Source organism: Nothobranchius furzeri, chromosome 4, assembly GCF_043380555.1.
Source record: "Nothobranchius furzeri strain GRZ-AD chromosome 4, NfurGRZ-RIMD1, whole genome shotgun sequence".
Classification (NCBI taxonomy): domain Eukaryota; kingdom Metazoa; phylum Chordata; class Actinopteri; order Cyprinodontiformes; family Nothobranchiidae; genus Nothobranchius; species Nothobranchius furzeri.
Window position 1 is genome coordinate 9,232,722 of NC_091744.1, and position 24,022 is coordinate 9,256,743.

General features: G+C 43.0%; 1 protein-coding gene across 5 annotated transcripts; it reads right to left on the reverse strand.

The window, feature by feature from the left end:
* Positions 1 to 1,648: 1,648 nt before the first annotated feature.
* On the reverse strand, positions 1,649 to 23,237 carry LOC107389772 (calmodulin-regulated spectrin-associated protein 3). 5 transcript variants are annotated; one of them, XM_054743634.2, is made up of 19 exons: positions 22,521 to 23,237; positions 18,790 to 19,067; positions 16,438 to 16,578; positions 16,215 to 16,301; positions 15,947 to 15,982; positions 12,965 to 13,012; positions 12,083 to 12,221; positions 10,257 to 10,396; positions 9,972 to 10,065; positions 9,847 to 9,898; positions 9,098 to 9,159; positions 8,982 to 9,012; positions 6,370 to 8,722; positions 6,127 to 6,248; positions 5,770 to 6,053; positions 5,607 to 5,694; positions 3,011 to 3,117; positions 2,814 to 2,932; positions 1,649 to 2,724 (listed from the first exon to the last, which is right to left on the reverse strand). In XM_054743634.2, exons 1-19 carry the CDS (start codon positions 22,657 to 22,659, stop codon positions 2,395 to 2,397), a joined length of 4,650 nt encoding a protein of 1,549 aa, XP_054599609.1. In that variant the 5' UTR covers positions 22,660 to 23,237; the 3' UTR covers positions 1,649 to 2,394. The 5 variants fall into 5 exon arrangements, with proteins under 5 accessions (XP_054599609.1, XP_015821599.1, XP_015821609.1 ...); XM_015966113.3 differs by having other exon boundaries at positions 6,370 to 8,824; XM_015966123.3 differs by lacking the exon at positions 15,947 to 15,982 and having other exon boundaries at positions 6,370 to 8,824.
* Positions 23,238 to 24,022: the final 785 nt, after the last annotated feature.

Below are 24,022 nucleotides of genomic sequence, written 5' to 3' on the forward strand. Positions count from 1 at the left end.
TGGTTATTAATGAGCTTGAGTGTTTTTATTTCAGTTTCCTGTTTGTGTTTCCGTTCAAGCCACAGGGTGTCAACCTGCTTAAATAAAATGCTGTTCAGTCTAACAGGTTGAACAAGTACGAAATTTTATTTAAATTTCTGAAGATCTTTCCATCCTTGTGTGAATTTTCTCTCATTATCGAAGGATAAAACCAAAACTAAACAGAAATGGTGTGTATGCAATGTAACTTTGGATCTAAACTGCTACGCTCACGGCGTGGGGGGGGGGGGGGGCATGACAAAATAGCACAAGGGGATAAGTAAATGGTGTGTGAGGTAACCTGTATGGTCTACAGATACACGACTCAGCTGAAAACTGTTGGTGTTGCTGGACATTCTGCTCAGTTTTATGTCCTACTGTCGGACTCTGAACGGGGAAATGGCTGCAGGCAGTGAAGCACAACCAACCAGTGACTTTTCCCCCTAGCCAATTAGCGGCCAGAGTCACGATGACGGCCTGACTCAGCCTCGCCAGGCACCTCAACGGGGGACTAAAAGGAGGAAAAATAAAAGAGGGAATAAACTGAACCGTGCCCTTGGGAACTGTGGTCCGGCCGAGCTGCACCAGTCCGAGTTACTCGTTGTAGTGCTCCTGGAAAACTAGCTTTAATGTGCTTGGACACAGAACTCTGTGGACAGCCAGCCTCTTTGGTAGAGGCTCGACTCTTGTATCAATATTTCAAAGCAGAATAGTTGGCAAAGACGTGTCGATGCCTCACTTCACCGTGCGTAAGACCACGTGACATTTCCAAATGAAGCTTCGTGACGTCACATGCATCTTCACGTCTTGAATTCAGGGACAGGGTGATAGGTTAATATGGTTGTATGTTTCACTAAATTATCTTAACAGTATACACAATGAAAGTGTGAGCTTTACAGGTTCTCCATTAATCTAAGGATTTACAAGCCCAAGTCTGGTCTCTGGCGCACACGTGGGGTGGGGGTGGGGGGTGGCGCTGAAGCAAACCATCAGGGAGAGAACTACAACTGAGCTCTAAGGGGAGAAGAAAGCATCTGCATAATCATCCCCGTTATTCGAATGAAGCATGGGATCATAGAAGTCGTCCTCTGCGACCTATCCCTGAGCACAACTCAGCCTGCTGCTGCATGGTCTGCTGGGACAGTCACTCTGTAACACAACTAAGACTTTAAAAGACAGGAACTGACAGATTTGGTAAAGGACGTCATTTTTCTGCCACATTAAATAACCTTCTGCGTTCCATGCTAATGCTAAGTTGAATTCTGGCCAGCAGTTGTCACTCATTTTATCAGGTTCAAATGATTCAACACTGAACACAAGTGGTTTTGAAAGCTTCGGTTTCTTCATCACCGCTCTTTATCAATGACCTTTTGTGCCTTGCCCTTCTTGTGTAAGGTGGTCCTGAAAATAACTGATCTTTGTCATGATATTCTAATTTTATGCCCAGCACATGTTACTGCTTTGTAACGTGCCTTGAGACGACTCTTGTGAATTGATGCTTTACAATTAAACTAAATTGAAAAAAATGTTTAAATCAATTTAAATCCACAGAAGCACATTTTTCATTTTGATTCCTGAAACTGTGTAACTCAGTAAGCTGCAAACCTCTAATAATTAACTAAAGAAACTATTTAAAACAACTTTGCCAGATATTTTTACTGATTAAATTGCAAAAGTGTTAGAAGGGATGAAAATGTCAGCTTGTTACACATTCAGCATACGCTCTTTGTTTATTTACCAAAACTGTTGATATTGGCATCTAACATTCAGTTTCATCAGATCATAAGCGTTTACTGTCATGTAATTATAGAAATGAGCTTATTCCACATGTAGTAAAGAACCTTACATCCTGTCGGATCATCATAAGTACTGAGATAAAAAAAAAAGACATCGGCATCATGTTCATGGCTGTCTTTCATTTTACAAACAGTTGTGCTTTCATCCACCCACAAAATCAATAGTAAAAAAAAAAAAAAGGCCATTCGCTCAAAAAGGCATTTTCACTTTGTTTGGCTTTTTGTTTAGAACAGCTTCTTGTTGTATGACGGAGACGCTTCAGTCTGCAGAAACGCAGCGAGTCACTGTTTGGTCTGTCAGTGTGACTCAGGAACGTCTGATTTTCTCTAAAGAAAGGCAAAAGTTTGTACTTCAAACAATTAAAGTAAATATGTAGCCTCTGAGAGGAACTCTAACTCGTGCAACAAACAATTTACAAAACTTTCCTCCGCTGGAGCATCTGTTCTCTGAAAGTTGTGCAGGGGACACTTTTTGATCTCTTTCAGGGGTAAGACTCACAGACAGACCCATCTGTGTGCACACATATATATAACTATATTGTGTTTATTATGTGTTTATTACATCCTTATACACTCCTCCTCATTTGACCGCCTTCTTAGTAATACTTGCTCTCCTGCCTCCTCCTCCTGCTCCTCCTGCTCCTCCCCCTCCTTGCCAAAGATGTCCAGGGATGGTGAAGGCATCAATGCTCATGCCCATGGTTTTTGATGGTATGGCACTAAACTGCTTCCTGTCTGAGCTGTACTTATACAACGATTCCACCTGAGTGGGGTTGACCATCCGCGGGCCGACTCCTGTCAGACGGACAAGCTCCTGAGAGTCAGGGTTGAGAGTGTAAACGCCCCTAAACTGACAGCTGGAGTCCCGGAAGAGAATGAGGAAGTGGTTTGCAGAGCTCTTCTCCATTTCCTAAAACATAAGAAAATATCATCTTTAGACATGAAAATAAGTTAGTTTAAATTTTAGAACCTAAATCAAAAGAATTTAAGGTGGCTTACCTCAATGATCTTGCTTTTTTGTGATTCGTTGACCTTCCCAGCGAGGCAGCAGCGAGATAAAGCGTTGTGTATGATGAATTTATTGGACTTGAAGCTTGGTTCTTTGAAAAGCTTCGGACCTAAAATTGCAAATACATGTTCGGTCGTGATCAGAAACACAACTGAAACAAGCGGTACTGCAACAACTACTGATATACCTGTATAATCCGGACCTGGAGAGTTCCCGCTGGAACCAGACTCCCAGTCCTTGTCTCCGTTCAGATGGGCAGACTTGTTCGGTGTCACGCATCGTGAGGGAGAATTACTGACAAGAAAATTGTCAATTAATCAATGACAGAACATTTAACAGAAAACAGTAAAACAATAGTCAAACACTATTAAACATTGAACATTTGCTTTAAATAATAGATCAAAAGCATAACTTTTTTTTCTCAGTGGTTTTTTTAGGTAGAAAATTTACCAGCTTCAAATTGGACAGCTCTCTGCTGACCTGAAACCACACGTAACAGTTTTGTGGTGCAGGTAGGTTCACTAGTGGGAGTTATCTACCTGCCTTATGGCAATAGCTGTTTAGTGTGCCGGTGGCTCATTTAAAGGCTAGCAGTTAGCTTTTTCAGCATGCCCACCTTCAATAAAAAGCAAAAAAAGAAGAAGAATAAGAAGAAGCTAAATCCAGAGTGAACATTGGCATGGCCTACACTTATTTGAGGGAGCTAGAGGAGGCTATTACACCACGGACTGATGGTGACCTGGCTTTGTTGCTACTGGACTGAAAGTCTAGGGGGAGCCCCCAACAGTGTGATGGGCTTCCCCAGAAGCCCCACCGGAGCCTACACACAGAGGGGGCCCAAAAGATGATCCAGTACCCCACAGCCACTGCTCCCACGCTCTCATAAAGCTGTAACTGGAGTGAGTGGATGGACAATTGTTAAGCATTAATAAACTATTAAATAAGGTATTAACAACTGCTTAACCAGATGATGGGGACCCTTTGTGTATTAATGCTTAATAATGCAATAAGTAATGTTAATAAAGGGACCCTTATTGTTAAGTGTTACCAATGGTATTTTTTTTTCTCTCCAACAGTATGGATCTTTCTATTTTGTGGCTAATTTAGTGTCAGTTTGCTCATATTAGTGTTAGCTCATTGCTAGTGATAGCTAAAGCAGGCTGTGGCAGAGTTGTTTAGGACAATTGTAATTCTGCTTTCAACCAGTAGGAGGGAGAAGAAGACAACGTATTTGTGCTTTAAAGTGACGTTCAACTGCTGCTCATTTAACTTTAAAGACAAATAGTAGATTTAAAGAGCAAAACTGCTGTTTTATGAAAGAGGGAATATTTACATTGGCCTTTTCGGGGTGACGATGACACAGGAGTTAAGTGCTCACCCCGTAATCGGAAGGTTGCAGGTTTGAGTCCCACTCAGTTTATCACTGTCATTGTGTCCTTTGGCAAGACACTTAATCCCCCTTGTCTGGTGATGGTGGTCCGAGGGACCGGTGGTGCCTGTGTACAGCAGCCTTGCGTCTGTCCCCAGGGCAGCTGTGGCTACAATGTAGCTCATCCCCACCAGGGTGTGAATGAGTGAATGGCTGATTATGTTGTAAAGTGCCTTGGGGGGTTCCAGGACTCTAGAAGGCGCTACATCAAATACAGGCCATTTACCATTTTAAACAAACTGCAGAGCAAAGAGAAGCACCATCCTTCAGTCAATTATCTGCTGTGTTTTAACCCTCTCAGGCTCAAAATAAGTTTTGATAAAAGGACGAACAACTACATTGTCCTTCAGGGGTACTTCTGACTTAAAAAATGCTCATGAAATACGTATGTGGAGTAACCAGGTAGGTAGGTTTTAACGTTGCAAATCTGCAACGCCTGCCTCCAGAGGGTTAAAATTGTAGTAGCTCTTTGGGGATCCCGGGTAAATACGTTGTGATACATCACTGAAGAAAATTTTACTGACAGGCTGCTAGAAAAGTTGGATAACTAAACAAGCATGAAAACATTTATCTAAAAAAGATCAGGAACTGAACTGGAAGTGAGCGAAAAAGAAAAGTTGAAAAGATTTTCAGAAGTCAAAGAAACGATTGATCAAGACCACTTTGAAAGACAAAAGGCCGTCTGGTTGCTCTGAAACAAGATGCAAAGAAATGAGGTGAAGGTAAATTACATGCATGTAGACAGCACTTTGGGTCAGTGCACCTCTAAATTTAAAGAGGGACTGCACACCATCAGAAAATGTAACTCCACCCCTAGTCAAGATTTGAAAAATGCAATGAAAGTGGGCGTTGCCAGGAGGCACAGAGTGGCATGGCAAAGTGTGGGGAATTTCCATCCTGGGAGGGAGTGGGAGTGGGAGGAGACTGTACCGATGACGTGAAATTGTTCCAGTCCCAGTCAATCAAAAGTTTAAAATGCAGTAGCTGCTGTTCTGCCACAGGGGGCAGCACTAAGATGCTTTTAGACCCAGATTCTAGATTTAATCAAGTTTACGCAAACATGTAAAAAAAAAATGCACAGAAACAGAAAGATTGCATTTGTGAAGACCCAATTATACAGTTAATTAGCAAAAAAATATTTTTGGGTTTAGTTACTCGTTAAAATTATTTGACTTTGTGATCCAGAATAATACTTATAAAGAGAACAAGTCTTAGAACACATCCTGAGCTAAAGGATCGTGTAAACAAGACCCATGCTGATCCAGGACTGCCTGGTCTGGAGTTTAGATCTTTATTTTAATCAAATACTCTGCCACAGGAAAGGGCTAAAGGGAAGTGCTGCTCGTCCGAGTACCTCTGAGGTTTCTTTGTCGGGTTTCCAGGCTCATCTGTAGCTGCAAGGTTCAGTGAGGACTGTGAGTGGGCCTTTGTCAGCTTAGAGCCTGAAGAAATAAAGGTTCAAACATGAAAAAGATCCATTCAGCGCAGCCTGATGTTGACTTTTGTTGACTGGTTACCTGTTGGTCCCTTGGCCGGACTCAGAGACAGCTGGGTTTCCTCTCTGGTCATGCTGCGAGGCCGTGAGCGGCTTTTCTTAGCCGATCGGCTTTGGTGTGTTGATTTCTGCTTCAGGACTTTGTCCAGGTCCTCCATGATTCTGAGCTGATGGCGTCGCGCGTACTCTCCTCGTGTGAAATCCCCGCGCCGAGCAGGAGTGGCTGGAGGTGTAGGGGACAGGGAGGTTGTACCTGCAGGGGGGTTGCTGGAGGGAGATGCCACTCTTCTTTCAGAGGATGCTGGTCTGCAATAAACAAATTGGTGGTTTAGAGTTGGCTTTTGGATGTATGTGATGATGAGCTGGGAGGAAATGACACCTGTTTTCCCTCTCCTGCTCGTTCCACTGTCTCCTCTTCTTCAGCTCCTCCGTCCTCCTCTGCTGCCTCTCCAGCAGCAGAGCTTTACGCTGCGCCATCTCTCCTTCACTGTGGACGTCCTCCTACAAACACAAACATCTCATCACTCACAGAGAGCATCATCAAGGTGAAAACTCTACATTTACACATTTTTATTGTTTTTTTTTACTTCAGAGTTACATTGTTTGTTATTTAAACACTAACCTTAAAGAAGAATCCAATTCCTCCTCTCGATTCGAGCTCATTCTTCTCCCCACAAACCTCTGCTGTCTCAGCGTGTGTTGATGGTCCTTCTGCTGGTCCGGTTTGCAGCTCTGGCGCCTCCTTGGCCTCTGTCGCCAAATTGAGTTGTTGGACTGGATCCAGTTGCTCTATGTGTAGCTCTCTAACAGCATCTGTGGCCGATTCAGTGTGGTCACTCATCGAATCAGAGGAGAACTCCTGTCCCTCATCAGTGGGTTCATCACTGCCCCCCTCTGGTCCTCCAGCAGACGAAAAGGACGCCTCAATCAGGCTGCAGGGCTTTCCTGCTCCTTCGCCTCTTTCTCCTTCAACTCCTGTGCTGTACGCAGCAGAGAGGGACAAGGTGTCGCTCTCAAAGGAGCACTCAGAAGGAGCACCGGAGCTGCTGCCTCCAGCGGCTCTCAGCCTGTCCTGTCTGGACTGTGGTAACACTGGCAGGGCTCCCACTTCCTCCGCGTCCTCCTGCTCCAGCTCCAGGCTAAACTGGGTGGGTGTCTCGCTCGAGCCTGTGTCTGAGGTGCTCTCTTCAGGCTGCAGCTGCTGGAAAGGTTGAGGAGGCTGCTTGGGAGTTGGAGGCTCTCCAATACGGAAGGAAGAGGATGTTTGGACCTGACATTTACTGGGAGACACACGGCGCAGGTGGGGGAGCGTGTCCACATTCTGGGTCGGAGTCAAAACACGATTGAGCGTTGGGAATTTGAGTTCGGAGGGTCGTGGGTGGGGGTGGTGCTGGAGACGGGGATTGTTTTTGGGACTGCAGGGAGTGGACGAGGAGTGGGTTTTGGTCCGAGGAGCTGGACATGATGAAGAGATGCTGGTTTTGGGAGACGTGGACGAGGTGAGGAGGTGAGAGCGCCGTGAAGGGGAAGAACCGGCAGGAGAGCCAGGCCCAGAAGGAATCACCCAGGCCTTACTGGTGCTCCTGGTGGGAGTCTTTGTCGGGGTTCTTGGTGGGGTCTTTGTTGGGGTGCGAGGGGGAGTTTTGGTGAAACTTCTTGGTTCGGGTTTGGAGGTGTTTTTGGGAGTGTTTCCGGGTCTCTGGTTACTCAGAAGCTGCTGTTGCTGCTCTGTAAGTTTCTGCATGTCCCGCTGAAGCGACTGCAGAGCTTCACCCAGTTTCTGCACCACTTCGTTGTATTCCACTACGACAGCCTCACCTCCTTTCTCTACTCCCTTTTCTTTCTCTCCCCCTTTCTTGTTGTCGATGGAGAAAGTGACCTGTTTCTCCAGTCGAGGTGGGTCGGAAACAGATGGCTTCTCTTTCTCTGTTTCTCTTTCCTTTTCCACTTTCTCCTCATCCTGCTTCAGCTGCTCCTCCATGCGAGTGAGACGCTCCTCCAGGGTCAGATTATCTTCCTCTGCTCCCTCCACTCCGCCCTCTCCCTGCTCCCTTTTCAGCTGAAGGAAAGCAGTTTTCCCGAGCCTTTGCCTGTGCTTGGCAAAAATGGCTTCAATGCGCCTTTTTTGAGCTTCTATGCTTTTGCGTTTTTCTTCGAGGCGAGCTCCCAGCTCCCAGGCCTCGGAGCTTAGCTCGGGACCTCTCGAGGCTGGACCGTCCAGTTGATGCTGGTGGCCTGATGCACCTGCTGGTGTTGAGGGTGTGTGTGGTGTTCCTGGTGTTGTTGGTGTTGGAGCAGATGCTGACTCCTCCCCGGGAGTGGCAGCTTGTCTTCGTCGGTTGTCTCGTCGTTCAGCAAAGCTTGTCATGCACGGACTGCTGTTGCTACTGTGGTTTCCATGGCGACCATTACTGGGTCGTATATTGCCAGGGGTGTTTCTGGGCAAATCATCTGAAGCTTCAGACGAGTCAATGCTGCCATCTCGTAGAACAGAGTCGTCATCACGTGACATAGAGTACTGTTTGGATCGCTCTCTTTTTCCTTGCCTGTCATGGTCACCAGCCTCCCCTCTGACTGGTCGACAGAGAACCCCCGAGCGACAGGGAGCTGAGCTGCTCAGTTGGGAGTTATTCTCTTCGGGGGAGTGCAGAAAGAAACCTGCAGGTGCTCCCTCTGGACGTAACCTGGGCTCCGGCCTGCCCGTGAATACTGCCCTCCCACTTTTCTCACTTGTCCCCCCCTTCTTTCTGTCTTTGCTGTCAGGTATGTGAACCACTTGTCGCACCTCCTCAATGGTCGGGAGTTCTCCCAGCGGTGCCGTGTGTGCATAGGGGCCCCAGGAAGACCGCTGCGCTGGGGCAGAGGCGCTGACCAGGTGGCTGAGGTCCTCCGGAGGGCTGTACGAGACACACGTCATCCCCGCTGATGTTGCCGTGGAGGTGAGAGCAGGGATGCCAGTGGTGAGGTTGTCAGTGCTGACAGAGCGAAAGACAGAATCTATTGGGTTTCCCATGACAATGTCAACATCACTGTCCAGGCCAAATGGGATGCTGAAAGTCACTGCTGACAGAGGACGACTGCAGAAGGTGGATGACGACACGGAGATGGGAACACGGATGATAGCGAGTATTGAAAAGCAGAAACCACAAAAGCCAAAGTAAGAGGATTAAAAAACCAAAATATGAAGGCAACACAACATTTACAATCAAAACTACACAGTTTAAGGACACCTACCTAATCTGTTTTTTTGTCCAATTTTTGTTTTCTGAAAAAATGATCACCAAATTAGGACATCAAATTGAACCAACCTGTAATCACTCATCTGTAAAACACTAATGTATTGGTCTTACCTGTGGACACAAGAGAAGGGATGGGCACAAACGGTTGTTTAAAGATGAACGAAGGAGAACCGCTGAAACAGGAACAAACGGAATGACAAGATTATCAAAATGCAGCATCACAGGGCATGAGAAGGTTAGGACAGGAAATGATGGAGGTGTATTTTGACAAGTATCACCACCAGTGTGTTTTGCCATTGTTCTGCCATCCTCACTTGTTTAATCTTTCTTACACATAGTTGCCAGGCAGTTTACCTTCCAAAAAGGGAGCAGGTGTGCATCGAAAGGAAAGAACAAATAAGAGCATGCTTACAACAGTGGTGCCCCGGCCCCAAGGAATGGCAAATTGGAAAATTGTAGACCACCCCAAATTAAACCATCTCCCACCCCCATTTAAAATCACATTCATCTTACTTGAATCAAATTATAAATGTTTTTGTGGATATTTTTGTTGGAACAGGCAAATGAAACAGTTTTGAGATTCTAAAATAATAAAATTGGAAAGCTACATGCTAAACACTCCAAGCCCCCCCCCCCCCCCCCCCCCCCCCCCAAAAAAGTTTCTCTGGCCCGTATGGAAATTTCCTGTAGCACCACTGGCTTGTAAATCAGAATGTGACAAAATATTTGTATTCAATTATTATTTTTGTCAAATACATTGTTTTTGCATGTGTCTGGAGCCTAAATCAAAATGAAAATTTACATTTGATTAACTGCCCTGTCCTGATTTGTTAAGTGCTAGTGTGCCAGGAAGTTGATACCTGTTGCTGTTCCCACTGACGGGGCTTGTACAGTCAAGTAACCCTGAGATGTCTGAAAGATACAGAATCACCACGTAGTCACTATGGTAACAATCAAGACATATTAACGACGTGCAACAACAAACCTGTGAGGTCAATAGGTTGCACTGGCTTGACAAAGTCAGGCTTCTTCACCTCAAAACATTCCAGTAGCTCCGCTATGAAGCTCATTATGTTCAGCTAGGAAGAAGAAAATGTGAGGTTGCCATGGAGATTCAAAAGATATCACTGAGGTGATTTTGCAAATAGAATGGACGCTACATGAGCAAGCAACAAGTAAATGTGCATGTACTGATAATGTTGTTTGTTTTCTCCCATCAGTGCACCATGTGATCATTTTGAACACAATTGTCAAAGTTCTTCATGCCTACATGCAGAGTGGGCGGAGCGTACAGAAGGTCCTCTACAGCCAGGGGGCAGCCGCTCTGCAAGCTGCTCTCACAAAACTCTTTGATCAGCTGCAGGTTGTAGAAGCTGTCAGCCACAGACATAGTGTCCTTCAGACACACATCTGGAACCAGCGGAAGAAGAGATGTAATATAATGCATTCCCACAGAACAGTCCAGAAACATTGAGTCAAATATACCATAAATCCTCTAATATTGGCCTGTATTCAATTAACGGCCGGGTATCACATTTTGGCCGGTGTCGGAGTCGGCGGAGGTGAATAATGGCCGTTTTTTTTATTGTGGCCAGGTGGAATGTGGTAACAAGCAAGTACGGGGGGCTGTTGTGTCATCCGTCTCACTTTTGATTTGCCAGTGATAGACCGCGAGGGTAACTTTAACCGTGCGGAGACCAAGAGGAGGCGAAAACTTGATATCAAGTTCAAAGAGAACGTGCTGATTATGCTGCAGAACACTCTGGGGAGCAGTAGCAGGGGTTGTATGAACTAGTCACTAGTCGACTTCACCGCTCTATAGTGACTTTTTATGCCTGTCATCAACTAAACGCTGTCACGTGATAATGACCGGCAAGATGCAGTCCTTGGAAAAGACAGCAGCCTGCTGTCAGCAGGTGACAAGCTCCTGTGCGTCGGGGGGGCAACACGCTGTGCCTGAGCGTCGGTACTGACACCCGCTGTAAAACGGACATTTAACCAAATTGTGACCTTTTCCCTCTTGCAATTTAACCTTCCCCTCACCCCATCCTAACCTTAACCAGCTTGCGCATGCAAAACTCTGATTGTTGACGCGCTCCAGACATCTGCGTCCTGAGCACGGCCACTGTAACATTATCAAATCAGGTGTCGCCACCTCAAAAACTAATTTAACACGCGATCGTTCATGTCGGCTCATTTCCTTTTATGTTTTCTGTCTTTTATTCTTTTATTTGTGCCTGATGCTTTTTGCTGCTGTGGAGCGGAGTGCATCACCTGTTTTGTCCTCCGGTGACGCACCTCACCGGGGTTACGGCCTGCGAGCACTCCACTGTTTTTGCGGTCGGTAGATCTTTTAGAACTGCAGTTCAAAGGTAACTCATAAGGTGAATATATATGAACCCAGGTAGCAGTTTTTCTTTAGGATTGAGAGGAGATGCAGGAAGATAATAAACAGGCAGCACAGAAAAATAGTCAAATAAAAACAAGTTAGTTTTTGTACCTGGTGGTTGCAACAAACAGACACCATTGAAGGTAATCAGAAGTGACGAACAGAAAATAAAATAATTATTTTAATGTTTAGAGCAGCAGGAACTCCGAGAGGCTGCAGGCGCATCAGTGAGTTTACGGCCACTGCGCAGGGGGAGGGGGGAGGGGGGAGAGGGCTGAAGCAGAAACTACCGTTGTTAAAAGAAATGTGTTTAACTTTGAAAATGTGGGCGCAATATTAATTGTCAAAAACTCCAGTGAACCATTAGTTCATTTTGCTCAAACAGAAATAGAGGCCTGCCTCTAATTCTGGTCCTCCTTCCAATAAAGGCCTGGAGCTTGATGAGCTTGAGTAAAATACAGGCCCGGGCCTGTATTAGAGGATTTACGGTGGTAAGACGCTCTTGTAATTATTCAAACTGTTTCTTAGAACCTTTTCTTCAGACGTTCTGAAAGTCTAGCAAAGTCTAATAGTAAGCAGTTTTCTACAAAAGAATGTACTCACAAGATGCTTTCTGCCGAAAATAATTTCCAAAAATCTGGAATGTTTTTGGGATTGAATACGAAAAGAAAGAAGCAAGTCTGGTTAATGTCTGTTTAGGTGTGTACCCTCTAGAGGCAGCAAGCCGGGGCAATAGTAGTGCACAGCAGCGGCTATTGCACAGCCATTAGACAGATCTTTGACCGCAGAAACCAGAGGGAAAGTAGGAGTCAGTTTGGACTGCACTTTGTCTTTCCTGTAGCGAATCTAGAGAAGAAAAGACAGGAAAGAAGAAGGGAGTTGAGACAGGAGAAGAGTTTCACTACTGTACAAAGAAACTGAGTTAAAGAAGGTGGATCCTACATAATATTTGAATAAATATTAAAAATACGGGTGATATTGTTCAAAAAGACTTGAAAGTGGTAAAAAGAAACCATGAAATCAGCCAGGACCAGAATTAAAAGCTGCAAAGCCAGACAAATCGCCGCGAGAATAAAAGCCACAAAAAGGAAGAAGATTCTAATGAAACCCAGTAAAAATGACACAAATATGCAAACACCAACCAGCAGGTGCAGGTTAAAGCTTAAAAAGCGTGAGTGAACATGAGGTTTTTGATTTTCATGCAGCAAAAACACAAAAGAGTGACACTTGATCAGAAATACACAACCAAATAAAAACAGTGAGTTCTTATGCTCAGATGGTGGCTTGTTATTGAACATCCAGACACCTAAAGCTAAAATTAGATGCTGCTACTTATAGTTTCTCATTCGTGTTAAAGGAGGCTGAGGATGTCAAACATCCACAAGACGCCACCTTTAACGTGACTATTAATTAAACTGTTAAAAGCAGATGAGTCTGAGCTAATCCAATCAGCAGTGATTAGTCTGCAGTCCGTCCATCAGTAAGGGCTGGAGGGTGTGGTGATTGGTCGGTCTGTCTGTCAGTCCGGTGCATTGCTACGAGCGATGAAGAGAACGGAAGTGAGACAAGAGCGAGCTGTTATACGTTACCACTGGTGGCTTATTCCCCGACTCCTTCAAACAAAAAGCGATTGCATGCTGGATGGAGGATGGCAGAGAGAGGGAAACAGGAATAAATGAGAAGGGGGTCAGTCATCGTGGGAACCGCCACACCAGAGTCACGTGTTTCTGCTCAGGAGCAACGGAGAAAGGAAAAGGAGGAGAGGAACAAGCGAGGAAGGTAGACAGGATAAAAAGAAACATAACCTTGTTATTTTTAATTCATGATCTAACTTTTCCTGTTGTCATTTCTGTTAAAAAAATAACAAAATAATGTCCAGTTGCTGCTTTCTTTAAAGCCTCATGCCAACGCAGAGGAGACGATGTCACGACTTTCAAAGCTACGATTGCAAATTTGGAAAACAAATTAACTTAAAACATTTTTACTGCCTCTTAACAACGTTCTAAAATAGTACAGTTATAAATATACCGTGGCCCATCCGGTTGTCGGTCTGGCCGAACCACTGCACTTCTGCACTACCCTGCGTCCTCCATACATTACGCACTCGCACATTTAGCACCAGAACACCACTGGTGTGACAGGTTTGCGGCTCAATAATATCAGAGAAGGGGAAACAGCTGGCTGCTATCACTCTAACTTTAGGAAAAACTACCAAAGTCCAATATAAACACCATTTGAAATCATGGACAACAAAAGACGTTTAGACCTAGGATACGGTGACTGGTATATAGCACTACCGTAAATCCTCCAATACAGGCCTGTATTCAATTAACGGCCGGGTCTCATATTTTGGCCGGTGTCTGAGTCGGTGGAGGTGAATAATGGCCGGTCTCTTATTGTGGCCGGGTGGAATGTGGTAACAAGCAAGTACGGGGGCGGTTGTGTCATCGTCTCACTTTTGATTTGCCAGTGATAGACCGCGAGGGTAACTTTAACCGTGCGGAGACGAAGAGGAGGCGAAAATTTGATATCAAGTTCAAAGAAAACGTGCGCTGCAGAACACTGGGGAGCAGTAGGGGTTGTATGAACTAGTCGACTTCACTATAGGGACTTTTTATGCCTGTCATCGACTAGTCGCTGTCACGTGATAATGACCGGCAAGATGCAACCCTCGGAAAAGACAGCAGCCTGCTATCAGCAGGTGACAAGCTCCTGCGCTCGGGGGGGGCAACGCGCTGTGCCAGAGCGTCGGTACTGACACGCGATCGTTTATGTCGGTTCATTTCCTTTAATGTTTTCTGTCTTTTATTTGTGCCTGATGCATTTCGCTGCATGCTGTGGAGCAGGGCGCATCACCTTGTCCTCCGACGCACCGATCACTGATGCGGCCGCCAAGCAGCGAGCACTCCGCTGTTTTTGCGGTCGGTAGATCTTTTAGAACTGCAGTTCAAAGGTAACTCATAAGGAGAATATAAATGAACCCAGGTAGCAGTTTCTCTTTAGGATTGAGAGGAGATGCAGGAAGATAATAAACAGGCAGGACAGAAAAATAGTCAAATAAAAACAAGTTAGTTTTTGTACCTGGTGGTTGCAACAAACAGACACCACTGAAGGTAATCAGAAGTGAGGAACAGAAAATGAAATAATTATTTTAATGTTTAGAGCAGCAGGAACTCCGAGAGGCTGCAGGCGCATCAGTGAGTTTGCGGCTGCTGCGCAGGGGGAGGGGGGAGGGGGCTGAAGCAGAAACTACCGTTGTTAAAAGAAATGTGTTTAACTTTGAAAATGTGGGTGCAATTTGAATTGTCAAAAACTCCAGTGAACCATTAGTTCATTTTGCTCAAATAGAAATAGTGGCCTGCCTCTAATTCTGGCCCTCCTTCCAATAAAGGCCTGGAGCTTGCTGAGCTTGAGTCAAATACAGGCCCGGGCCTGTATTAGAGGATTTACGGTATATTGTTTCCTCCGTCATCGCTGGTTTCCAATCTGCTCGGGTTGCCAGATCAGCTCGGGATCCTGCGCTTGCCGATGACGTCACACTACATCACATCTTTTTTTCGATTTTCTTTCACACATAGTAGGTTTTAGGAAGGAGTTAAGCAGTTTTGTTAATAAATTCATGTTTCTTACCACCTAAATGTTTTCTTAACAACTAATTTATTAATAAAGCACCATTTTTTCGTCGTTTTGTAAGGTGTGAACCTACACACAACCAACATCAGACTGTGCCAGAATGCATGACAGTTCTTATATGTGAAAATTAAAAAATTTATTTCCATAATTGGCAGCCATTTCCATTTGTATAAATGTGGAATTGGTGTGAATAAATCCATTCATTCCTTCAAACGTTGCTTGCCATTTGTTCAATAAAGTTCTTCTATTTTTATATTTTTTCCCCATTTCACCAAACTCAGAGCTTCTGAGGGTCTCCTGCGTTTATCGATTAATATTTTTGCTTTTATTTTACATTTCCCTTTTTTTCCGGACACGTTTTTTTGGGGGGTGGGGGGGGGGGGGGGGACTATTTTGTGTCTACCACTGGGGGCAGTATAGAAGAGGAGAACGTAGGTAGGAGAGAAGGGGTGTTTCTTAATAAAATGAGAAAATAAACAAAAGAAAAACAGCAAAATACTCATCAAAGATGCTAGCTACAGCTGGTCTAGTAGCAACATGCACAGGCTGAAAGGACATTTAGAAAATAGAAATTATTTTGTTAACTCTCAATCACTATGAACAAAAAGGTTAAACGTCTTTTATACCATGAATGTAAACTTATGATTTACACTGTACGTTTATTACATAATTATTCAACTCCTCCTGTTCCTGTCCAAAATCCATGTCTTCACCTCAGCCCTGAGAATCCGAGATGATCGCTTTATGTAAAACTCCAGAAAACCTGAATCAGCATCCAAACTGTCGTCAATTTAAAACAATAATAAGAATTGAGTCATCTGGCACAAACGTTCCACAGAAGAACAAATAAAAGTGTGGTATATCTCAGCAGACACAGTAAAGTCAGCCATGGCAGATGGAGAGACAGAACAGGAAGGCAAAGAGAGGAGGACACTTACGGGGACTAGCTTCCAGTACCAACGAGTGGACTGAGACTGCCAGAGAGTAAGAAAAGACAGAGACGAACCAAAGCTGATGTTAGCAGCTTCAACGTCACAGCAATGAAACACAATGGCTTTGTGCATGTAAAATGGCTGCTTTGTTGTTAGCATTGGTTACAGGCTGCGGGACTGGGTGAGGAACCCAGTGGTGATGGTTAAAATAAACTAGAACACCCCTGAATGAATAATGGGAAGTTAAAGAAAAAGGAGCATGTAGTTGTTTTACCGTTTCCTGTACAGGCTGCAGGTCGGTACATGTATTTGTCTTGGGAAGCTCTTCTTCTTCTGTGCTTTCTCTCAACTTCTGGTTCAACTAAAAGCACAAAACAAATTAGCCCTTTTGTTGTTGCCTTTAATCTCAAACTTTGGTGGTAAAGACATTTTTCTGGTCTCTCAAGAAGAAAATGAATGACAGCAACTTTTCACTCCTACCATTTTTGTAGCCTTACCCTATTGACCCAAAAGAGCAGGGCGTTCTCCCACGGAGCTCCGACACCTATCTGCTCAGCCTCCTCTGCCATTTTCACCTGACCAACCACCTCTTTGGCTGCCAGTGACATCAGAGAGTCGATGAGGGCGAGGTGGGCTTTCTGCTCCAATCAGAGACACGAGGGATGCCTTTAGGCAGAGTCTATGATGGTTTTAATTAAAATATGACTTTAAGGTAAAGAAGAAACAAACGCCATAAAGGACACTTAAAAATTGACTTGTAAAATAAGAAATTACAAGCTTTGACCACATTGTAGATGAAAGAAATGCACTTTTAACAACACTGTAATATGTAAGACAAACCTAATAAAAATGAACGCTTTCCCCCAATACTTACAACACAATAAACACAGTCCAGTAGGATACGATACGATGCAATATGACACAGAATGATTTCATATGATACGACACGATGCAGTACAGTATATCGTGCATTCCAAAACGTCATGGTACATTACAACACAGTAAGTTGTGGTAACGTACATAGCAATAGGGTGCAAAGATAGCATTACAAAGCTGTATAAATGATATGATCCAATGTGATTGATCAGGGTATGATTATGTATGATCTGAGACGATGTGATACAGTAGATTATGGTGATGTGTAGTAAGTAAAAATGTAATACAGGAAGATACAATCACGTATGGTGTAATTTATGGTATAATGTCAAAGTATAATGTGGTGAGGCCTTGTGATATGTCATGCAATGTTTGGCACGGTACTGTATGATATTGCACCTTGCAGTAAAATGCATATTCCATAGTCAGACTAGTTATAGTTGTCCAACATAACTCCACCATGACTTGAGGGCTCTTTATCGGAGAGAGGACTAGATCTGGGTGGTTGCTGCAGTCTCATAAGGGAAAATTAGCCTTTGTCCTATCTACTTGCATCTCCCAATCTGTTTAGGCCATGACCCTAAATCAGGAGTTGTACAATGAGCCTTGGCGTTTTCACTTGCTCAGACGAAGAAAGGAGGTTCTCGGGATGCTCCAAGACTGTTGGGGGGTTTGGGAACTTATTGATGTCTTTTTGTTCCCAACTCCAGCTGCTAAATGTTTTAGTACCTGTTTTTGTCACCAGGTGTACCGCCCGTGTTGTGATTGGGTACAATTATACAACATGAAATGGTTCAATACGAAACAGTGCAACGCAATATGTTAAATTATAATAGTTTCCTTTTAAATGCTTCCCTGCTAATGGGTACTATTCAAATTTTTCATGTTTTTAATTCATTTTCTTGAGCCAGTTTTTGCCAAAATGACCCTTTACAGGGTTAATGAACACTCAGACACCCACCACCCGCTGTGGCCAGAAAACCACATTTGCAACTTTAGAGTTGCTGGTCTGGTCCCTGCTGGAGGTGGGAACTATGGAGTGGAGCTAACATGGTGGAGCTGGAGTCTGCTTCCAGCACGTTTCCTGCTTGTTAGAAAGAAAGAAAGAAAGAAAGAAAGAAAGAAAGAAAGAAAGAAAGAAAGAAAGAAAGAAAGAAAGAAAGAAAGAAAGAAAGAAAGAAAGAAAGAAAGAAAGAAAGAAAGAAAGAAAACAATCTTTTCGAAAGCGCCTGTCAAGATTAAAATCACGAGGCACTTCACAAAAATAAACAATATAAAAAAAGATTTTAACAAATTATTAAAAATATGTTTAAAATAAGCAAAAATAGACTATTGCGATTAAAAATTTTAAGAGAGAGAGAGAGCGTGAAAAGGAAAGAGGGAAATCAGTGAATTCTGGGGAAGGCAGAATAGGTTGGGAGAGCAGAATAAGGAGAGGGCAGTGAATCACACAAAAGCCAGCCTGAATAGGTGAGTTTTCCACTGCTGTTTGAAGGAGACCACCGAGTCCACTGATCAAACAGTTCGTGAACACAGCTGATTTGTTTAATTTAGTGAAGATTACTCGCCTAGAAACTAATGAAGGCTGAGGAGACAATTCAGCAGTTAGATTAGGTGTTAAAAAGACAAACGTGCAGCAAGGAGCGTAGTTTCATTTTCGGTTTAACCACAGTGATTTAATAATGGACACTAGGGGGTGCTAAAAGCAAGCAACACTGCCTGGTGTCCCTTTAACACTCTTTTCCTCTTCTCTGAACATTTACTAATAAACTTAATTAAAAGGTACTCTGCTACTCTCATTTGAGACCTGATTGAAAATGGTGAAGTACTTGAAATATTTCATGTTTTTGCAGCACTGTTTTTAATCTAAGAACCAGTATGTAGAATTCATAAAGCCACACACACACACACACACACACACACACACACACACACACACACACACACACACACACACACACACACACACACACCGTGTTGATGGGTGTGTGGTTAAGGTCCTCTTCTGTGATGTCCACATCCTGAACCTTTGGGCTGAGACCTTTCTTTGTGAGGAACTGCAGCAGGGCTGAGTTATCAGCCGGGGGCCCCTGCGATGCTGGTGGAGAGACCCCATGTGCCGGAGCCAACAGGGCTTGAGCCCGGCAATAAACCTCTGGGGAGAGAAGCAGCTTGGTGATGGACGGCTTGAGATGCTCTTGCTCATACTGGTCTTTGTAAAGTGGCTCTCGAAGCTCAACAGGAACATTTTCTGAAAAAGAAAAGAAGAAAACATCTGAGTGAGCTCTGCCTTGACAAAAATAGCAACCCAATGAATTAATCATTCAGGAAGATTTGTAAGATGACTGCTGTAAAATTCTAGAACCTTATTGGCTTTGTAGACCATTTAATGGTTCATGATTTAGTAGATAAGCTGGCAAATTGCTCTCTGGCTAAAAAAACAAAAAGAGAGAATGATGTCAATGATTCCCCATCAAATAAAGGACTTTCACTGAGCCCGACCTTTCTGCAGACATCGAGAATAAAAATTGATCATTTGCGCTGCATTGTTCTCTGAAATCCCTCGTGGAACTTCCTCTGCAGACGGCTGCAGAAAACAGCAAACAGAAAAGTTGTTGTGCAGACTAATGCACAGAGAGACTGCACCAGATTTTAGGTTAAAGTAAAAAAAACAAGTTCTGTAGAAATCTGGAAGCGTTTTTCTGCAAGAATGAGGCGACAGTAAGTGACAGAGTCTAACTGCAGGAGAGGATAATGTCATCATCTGCAGGAACAGCTCAGCGAGGTTACTCAGACGAGCGAGTGTGTGCACGTCCAGTCATCTCAGACCAACACACACACACACACTGCAGACTTTACACCCACACTACTGACCCATATTCCTATTCTGGAATAATCCCAAAAATGGGAAATATCTCTTAAACAGTTAAATTGTTCACCTCGGGTTCTGCAGAAACCTCTGATTCTGTTTGTTTTCTGCAGTTTTATGTCCAAATATGATTCATAATGAAATGTTTTCATTGTGTTTGGCTGCAGTGAAGCTATATTATATAACTGTCATCCTCTGAATCATTTCTGTGTCCCACTGAGAGGAGACAAGAGGTCAAAATCTATCCTTCTTACTGTATCATCAAGAGTTTCACCACACTTCCTTGTGGAGTCAGTTTAGGTTTGAACTCTTGCTCTCCACAGTCTGCAGCTCTGGAGTGGAGGAAGAGGATCTCCGTCGCTATGGGAACGGTGGGAATGGAAAGCAGCCATTTATCTTGATCACAGTAAAGGGAATGAGACGGGACTGCAGAGCAGGATCCAGCTGATCCTATCTACTATAAACAACCATAACAACCTAAAATCCTGCAGACTGCAAACATTTGTTTCCCTCTGGATTAATTTGCTGATTTAATTATTTTTAGGTGTCATTCTGTGTACCTTTGAACCACAGTAAATGTGTGAGATATTCATTAGAAAAACTGAAATCTGACGTTATTTAGATGTGCAGAAACAGAAAGGTCATGGTTTCAGATACTGATGGAAACAGTCAGGAACAAAAACTGTTATCTGGAAAACAATTTGCAGATTTGACTGATAAGCAGCTGACAAACAAAATAAAAAATAAAAAATAAAAATGTGAATTTACTCAAATTCCAGAGAAAATAACTGGCTGTCTCTGAAAAGGACGTTATTTTTCTGGAATCTGGAAACCAAACTCAGTGTTCTGTTTTTTTATAGAATAAATAAGGAATTGGGTGTTGGTAGAAGCCTTCGTGTTTACATGATCTTTGTACTTCCTATGTTCACTTTCTACGATGTACATTGTCCAATCCTCAGATTTTTTATCTAAATATTAATTCCAACCCTTTAGATTGATTCATTGCAGCATTGGCTCATTATTTATGTGCACTTAAGCAGCATTTTATGCTAAATCTTTAGTCACTCTTCTGAGAACCACAAAAAGTGGATTTCATCATTTGTGTTTGTGCCTGTAAGTGACTTCGAATAAAACACTAAAAGAAAAAAAACGTACAAAAACTTACAAAAAAAAACGAATTAAATCAAATTAACCCCAGTTTCTGTAGGAGGTTCGTTAAAATTGTATGAGACACCCAGCAGGCATTTCCATCTGGGAGGCAACAGAAGCTCTCTGCTATCAGCTGCTTTTGTCTTATAACTGAACACAGCACCAAAAACATGTGAAGCACTTTGGTCTCACCTGCTATGAATAAATTTCACCTTGACCTTTAACCCTAAAGCTAAGAACATTTGTTTTCATAAGGTAACAATAGGAGAGTCTGATTAAAGTCTGACATCGCTGCCTTAGTCAGTGTCTGAACCTGGACACACACACACACACACACACACACACACACACACACACACACACACACACACACACACACACACACACACACACCATGACATTTATCTTCATATAGTCAAGAAGCATAAAAGAAATCAAGGATCTGCAAACCATGGCTCTGGGGTCACACATGGCCTCTGCAGAGGATCTTTGTAGCTTTTCACCCATGTTTGTTTTTATATTCACAACACAGAGGCTGGTAATGGTATGGAAATAAGATCAAAACCATTTCCCTAATTGTCTGTTCACCTGTTCATTTATCTAACATAGCCACTGGAATGACTAAATATTTACTAACACAGTAAACTAAGATGCTGCAGTTTTGCACCTGCACGACAGAAAATAAAGAAAAAAATGCAGTTCTTAAATAAATGGCAATCTGTTCAGACAATAATAACTAAATATAAAGAGGAAGCATGCACATAAAGTTGCAATAATTTTGTCTTCTAGGTTAATGACAGGCTGCATTTTGCAGGTTGGGACAGCACACACACACACACACACACACACACACACACACACACACACACACACACACACACACACACACACATATATATATATATATATATATATATATATATATATATATATATATATATATATATATATATATGTCTATTTGTTAAATAATACAACTTATGATGTTACCCTAATGCAAGAATCCAAAGATCACAGCTGACTTATCATTTCCTTCATTACATCACCATTTCCAAACATCAGCATGAAACCTCAGCTGAATAAAACAGGAGCCTGTAGAAGATGTTTGTTTGCATCTCTGAAGATTTCCAGCTCTGAGGGTAAGCTTATTTTATTCATAACATGAATAAACCCAATAACAAAAGCATCTAATTGTCCACGTGTCACCTTCACAGCATCCATGCACTGAAGCACAGCGTGCGTAACACTGACACAAATAATATGTGGGTATGACCCATATACAGCCAGCACACACACACACACATATATAAATGCGTGTCTGACAAAGGTGTATTCAACACAAAGCATAATCTTCCTCCTGGTTCTGGGTTTTAGATCCCCTCCATGGGTCTGGTTCTGACAGAAAGGCTTTGTTGCACTGCAGCGATTAGATCCATTCGTGGAAATTCCTGCTGACATATGCCTCATATTCACTAAACCCCCTCCTCAGTTAACCCCCATCCCGGTGGCTGCAGAGAATAACCGAGCATCGATGCGGCAGATAAAGGATGCTGAAGCTGAGGAGGAGGATGCTGAAGGGTCACACCACAAAAACAGGACAAGTGTTTAACTCAGGGCATCGCATAAAGAAGGAGGAATGATGAAGCGCCCCACCCATAAGGCGCCGCGCTGATGGGGAGACTCTACCTGCAGAGCCGTAGGATTTAGACAGCAGCCACCGCACGCTGGCGCAGATCTTGGCCCGGTTCACGTCATACCGATCCAGCGGCTTGATCTCCGGGACCGTGAATGTTTTCTTCACTGCTGCGCCGGGAGAGTCCACCATGGCCGCGCTGTGCCACTCGGAGAAAACTAGGAAGAGGAGGAGAAGGAGGAGGAGGAGGACCGCACCGGGAAAATGTGTGTGTGTGTGTGTGTGTGTGTGTGTGTGTGTGTGTGGTGGGGGGTGGGGGGGGTGGAAGGACCCTGCGATGCAGATACACGGCCGAGAGAAAATCCTGAGACATAAAAAGATTTTTCCGAGGATTTTAAAACCGCGATGAAATTAGCTTGAAGTTAGTCGTTGGATATGTGACAGACATTGGTTCCCTCGGCCAACGATAAGTCTTCATGCCGTGCGCTGCGCCACAGACGGCGGCTAGCTGAGTTCCAAAGACTCGCTAATGGGAGCAGTTGTCCGCTTAGGGACCATCAACCAATTTGTAGTCTTTTGTAAACGAGTACCAAAAATAAAAAGCTTCCAGAATAATTGTCTTAATTACACAAAATTACTTCTGAGTTGTGTTAGTAAACTACATTTACAAGACACAACACTTTGTATAACATTTCACAAAATCTGATCTTTTTTATTAAAACTTTTTATCTAAAATGAAGGGACTTTTTTAATACCTCCTACGTTACTTTATTTTAATATCCAAAACCATTTCTCAACGATGTTACTAATGTAGACCAAGGAGACACAGCAGTTTTTTTAATTATTTCACAAGATCCGACCTTTTTTATTAAGAATTTTATCAAAAATTAAACGATTTCTTTCAATGCATCCTAGGTTATTTGATGTAAACACCCAAAACCATTTCTCAATGATGTTACTAAGCCAGACCAATGACTCATGACACACAGCAGCTTTTACCACCTTTCATACAATCTGATCTTTTTATAAGGATTTTTGTCAAAAAATAGTGATTTCTTTCAATAGCTCCTAGGTTAATTGATTTAATATTCAAAATCATTTCTCCATGATGTCACTAATGGAGACCAATGAGACACAGCAGTTTTTAATCACATTTCACAAGATCCAACGTTTTTCATTGGGATTTTTATAAAAAAAATTAAGTGATTTCTTTCAATAGGTCCTAATTGCTCTAAACACCCAAAACCTATTCTCAATCATTTTAATAAGCTAGACCAATGAGACACAGCAGTTTTATCACATTTCACAAAATCTGATCATTATTAAGAAATAAGAAATCCATTAATTTTTGATAAAAATCCTAATAAAAAGATCAGATTGTATGAAAGGTGTTAAAAACTGCTGTGTCTCATTGATCTGGCTTAGTAAAATCATTGAAAATGGTTTTGGGTATTTAGAGCAATACATTTTAAAAAATCCTAATAAAAAAGGTTGGATCTTGTGAAATGTGATAAAAAAACTGCTATGACTCTTTTGTCTGGCTTAGTAGCTGAGA

Excerpts from the sequence above, each read along its gene's own strand:
- LOC107389772 (XM_015966113.3), bottom strand. The coding sequence starts at position 22,659 with ATGGTGGACTCTCCCGGCGCAGCAGTGAAGAAAACATTCACGGTCCCG. Across the intron at positions 6,249-6,369 it reads GAATTGGATTCTTCTTTAAG|GAGGACGTCCACAGTGAAGG; the intron begins GTTAGTGTTTAA and ends TTGTGTTTGTAG. Across the intron at positions 6,054-6,126 it reads GAGCAGGAGAGGGAAAACAG|ACCAGCATCCTCTGAAAGAA; the intron begins GTGTCATTTCCT and ends TGTTTATTGCAG.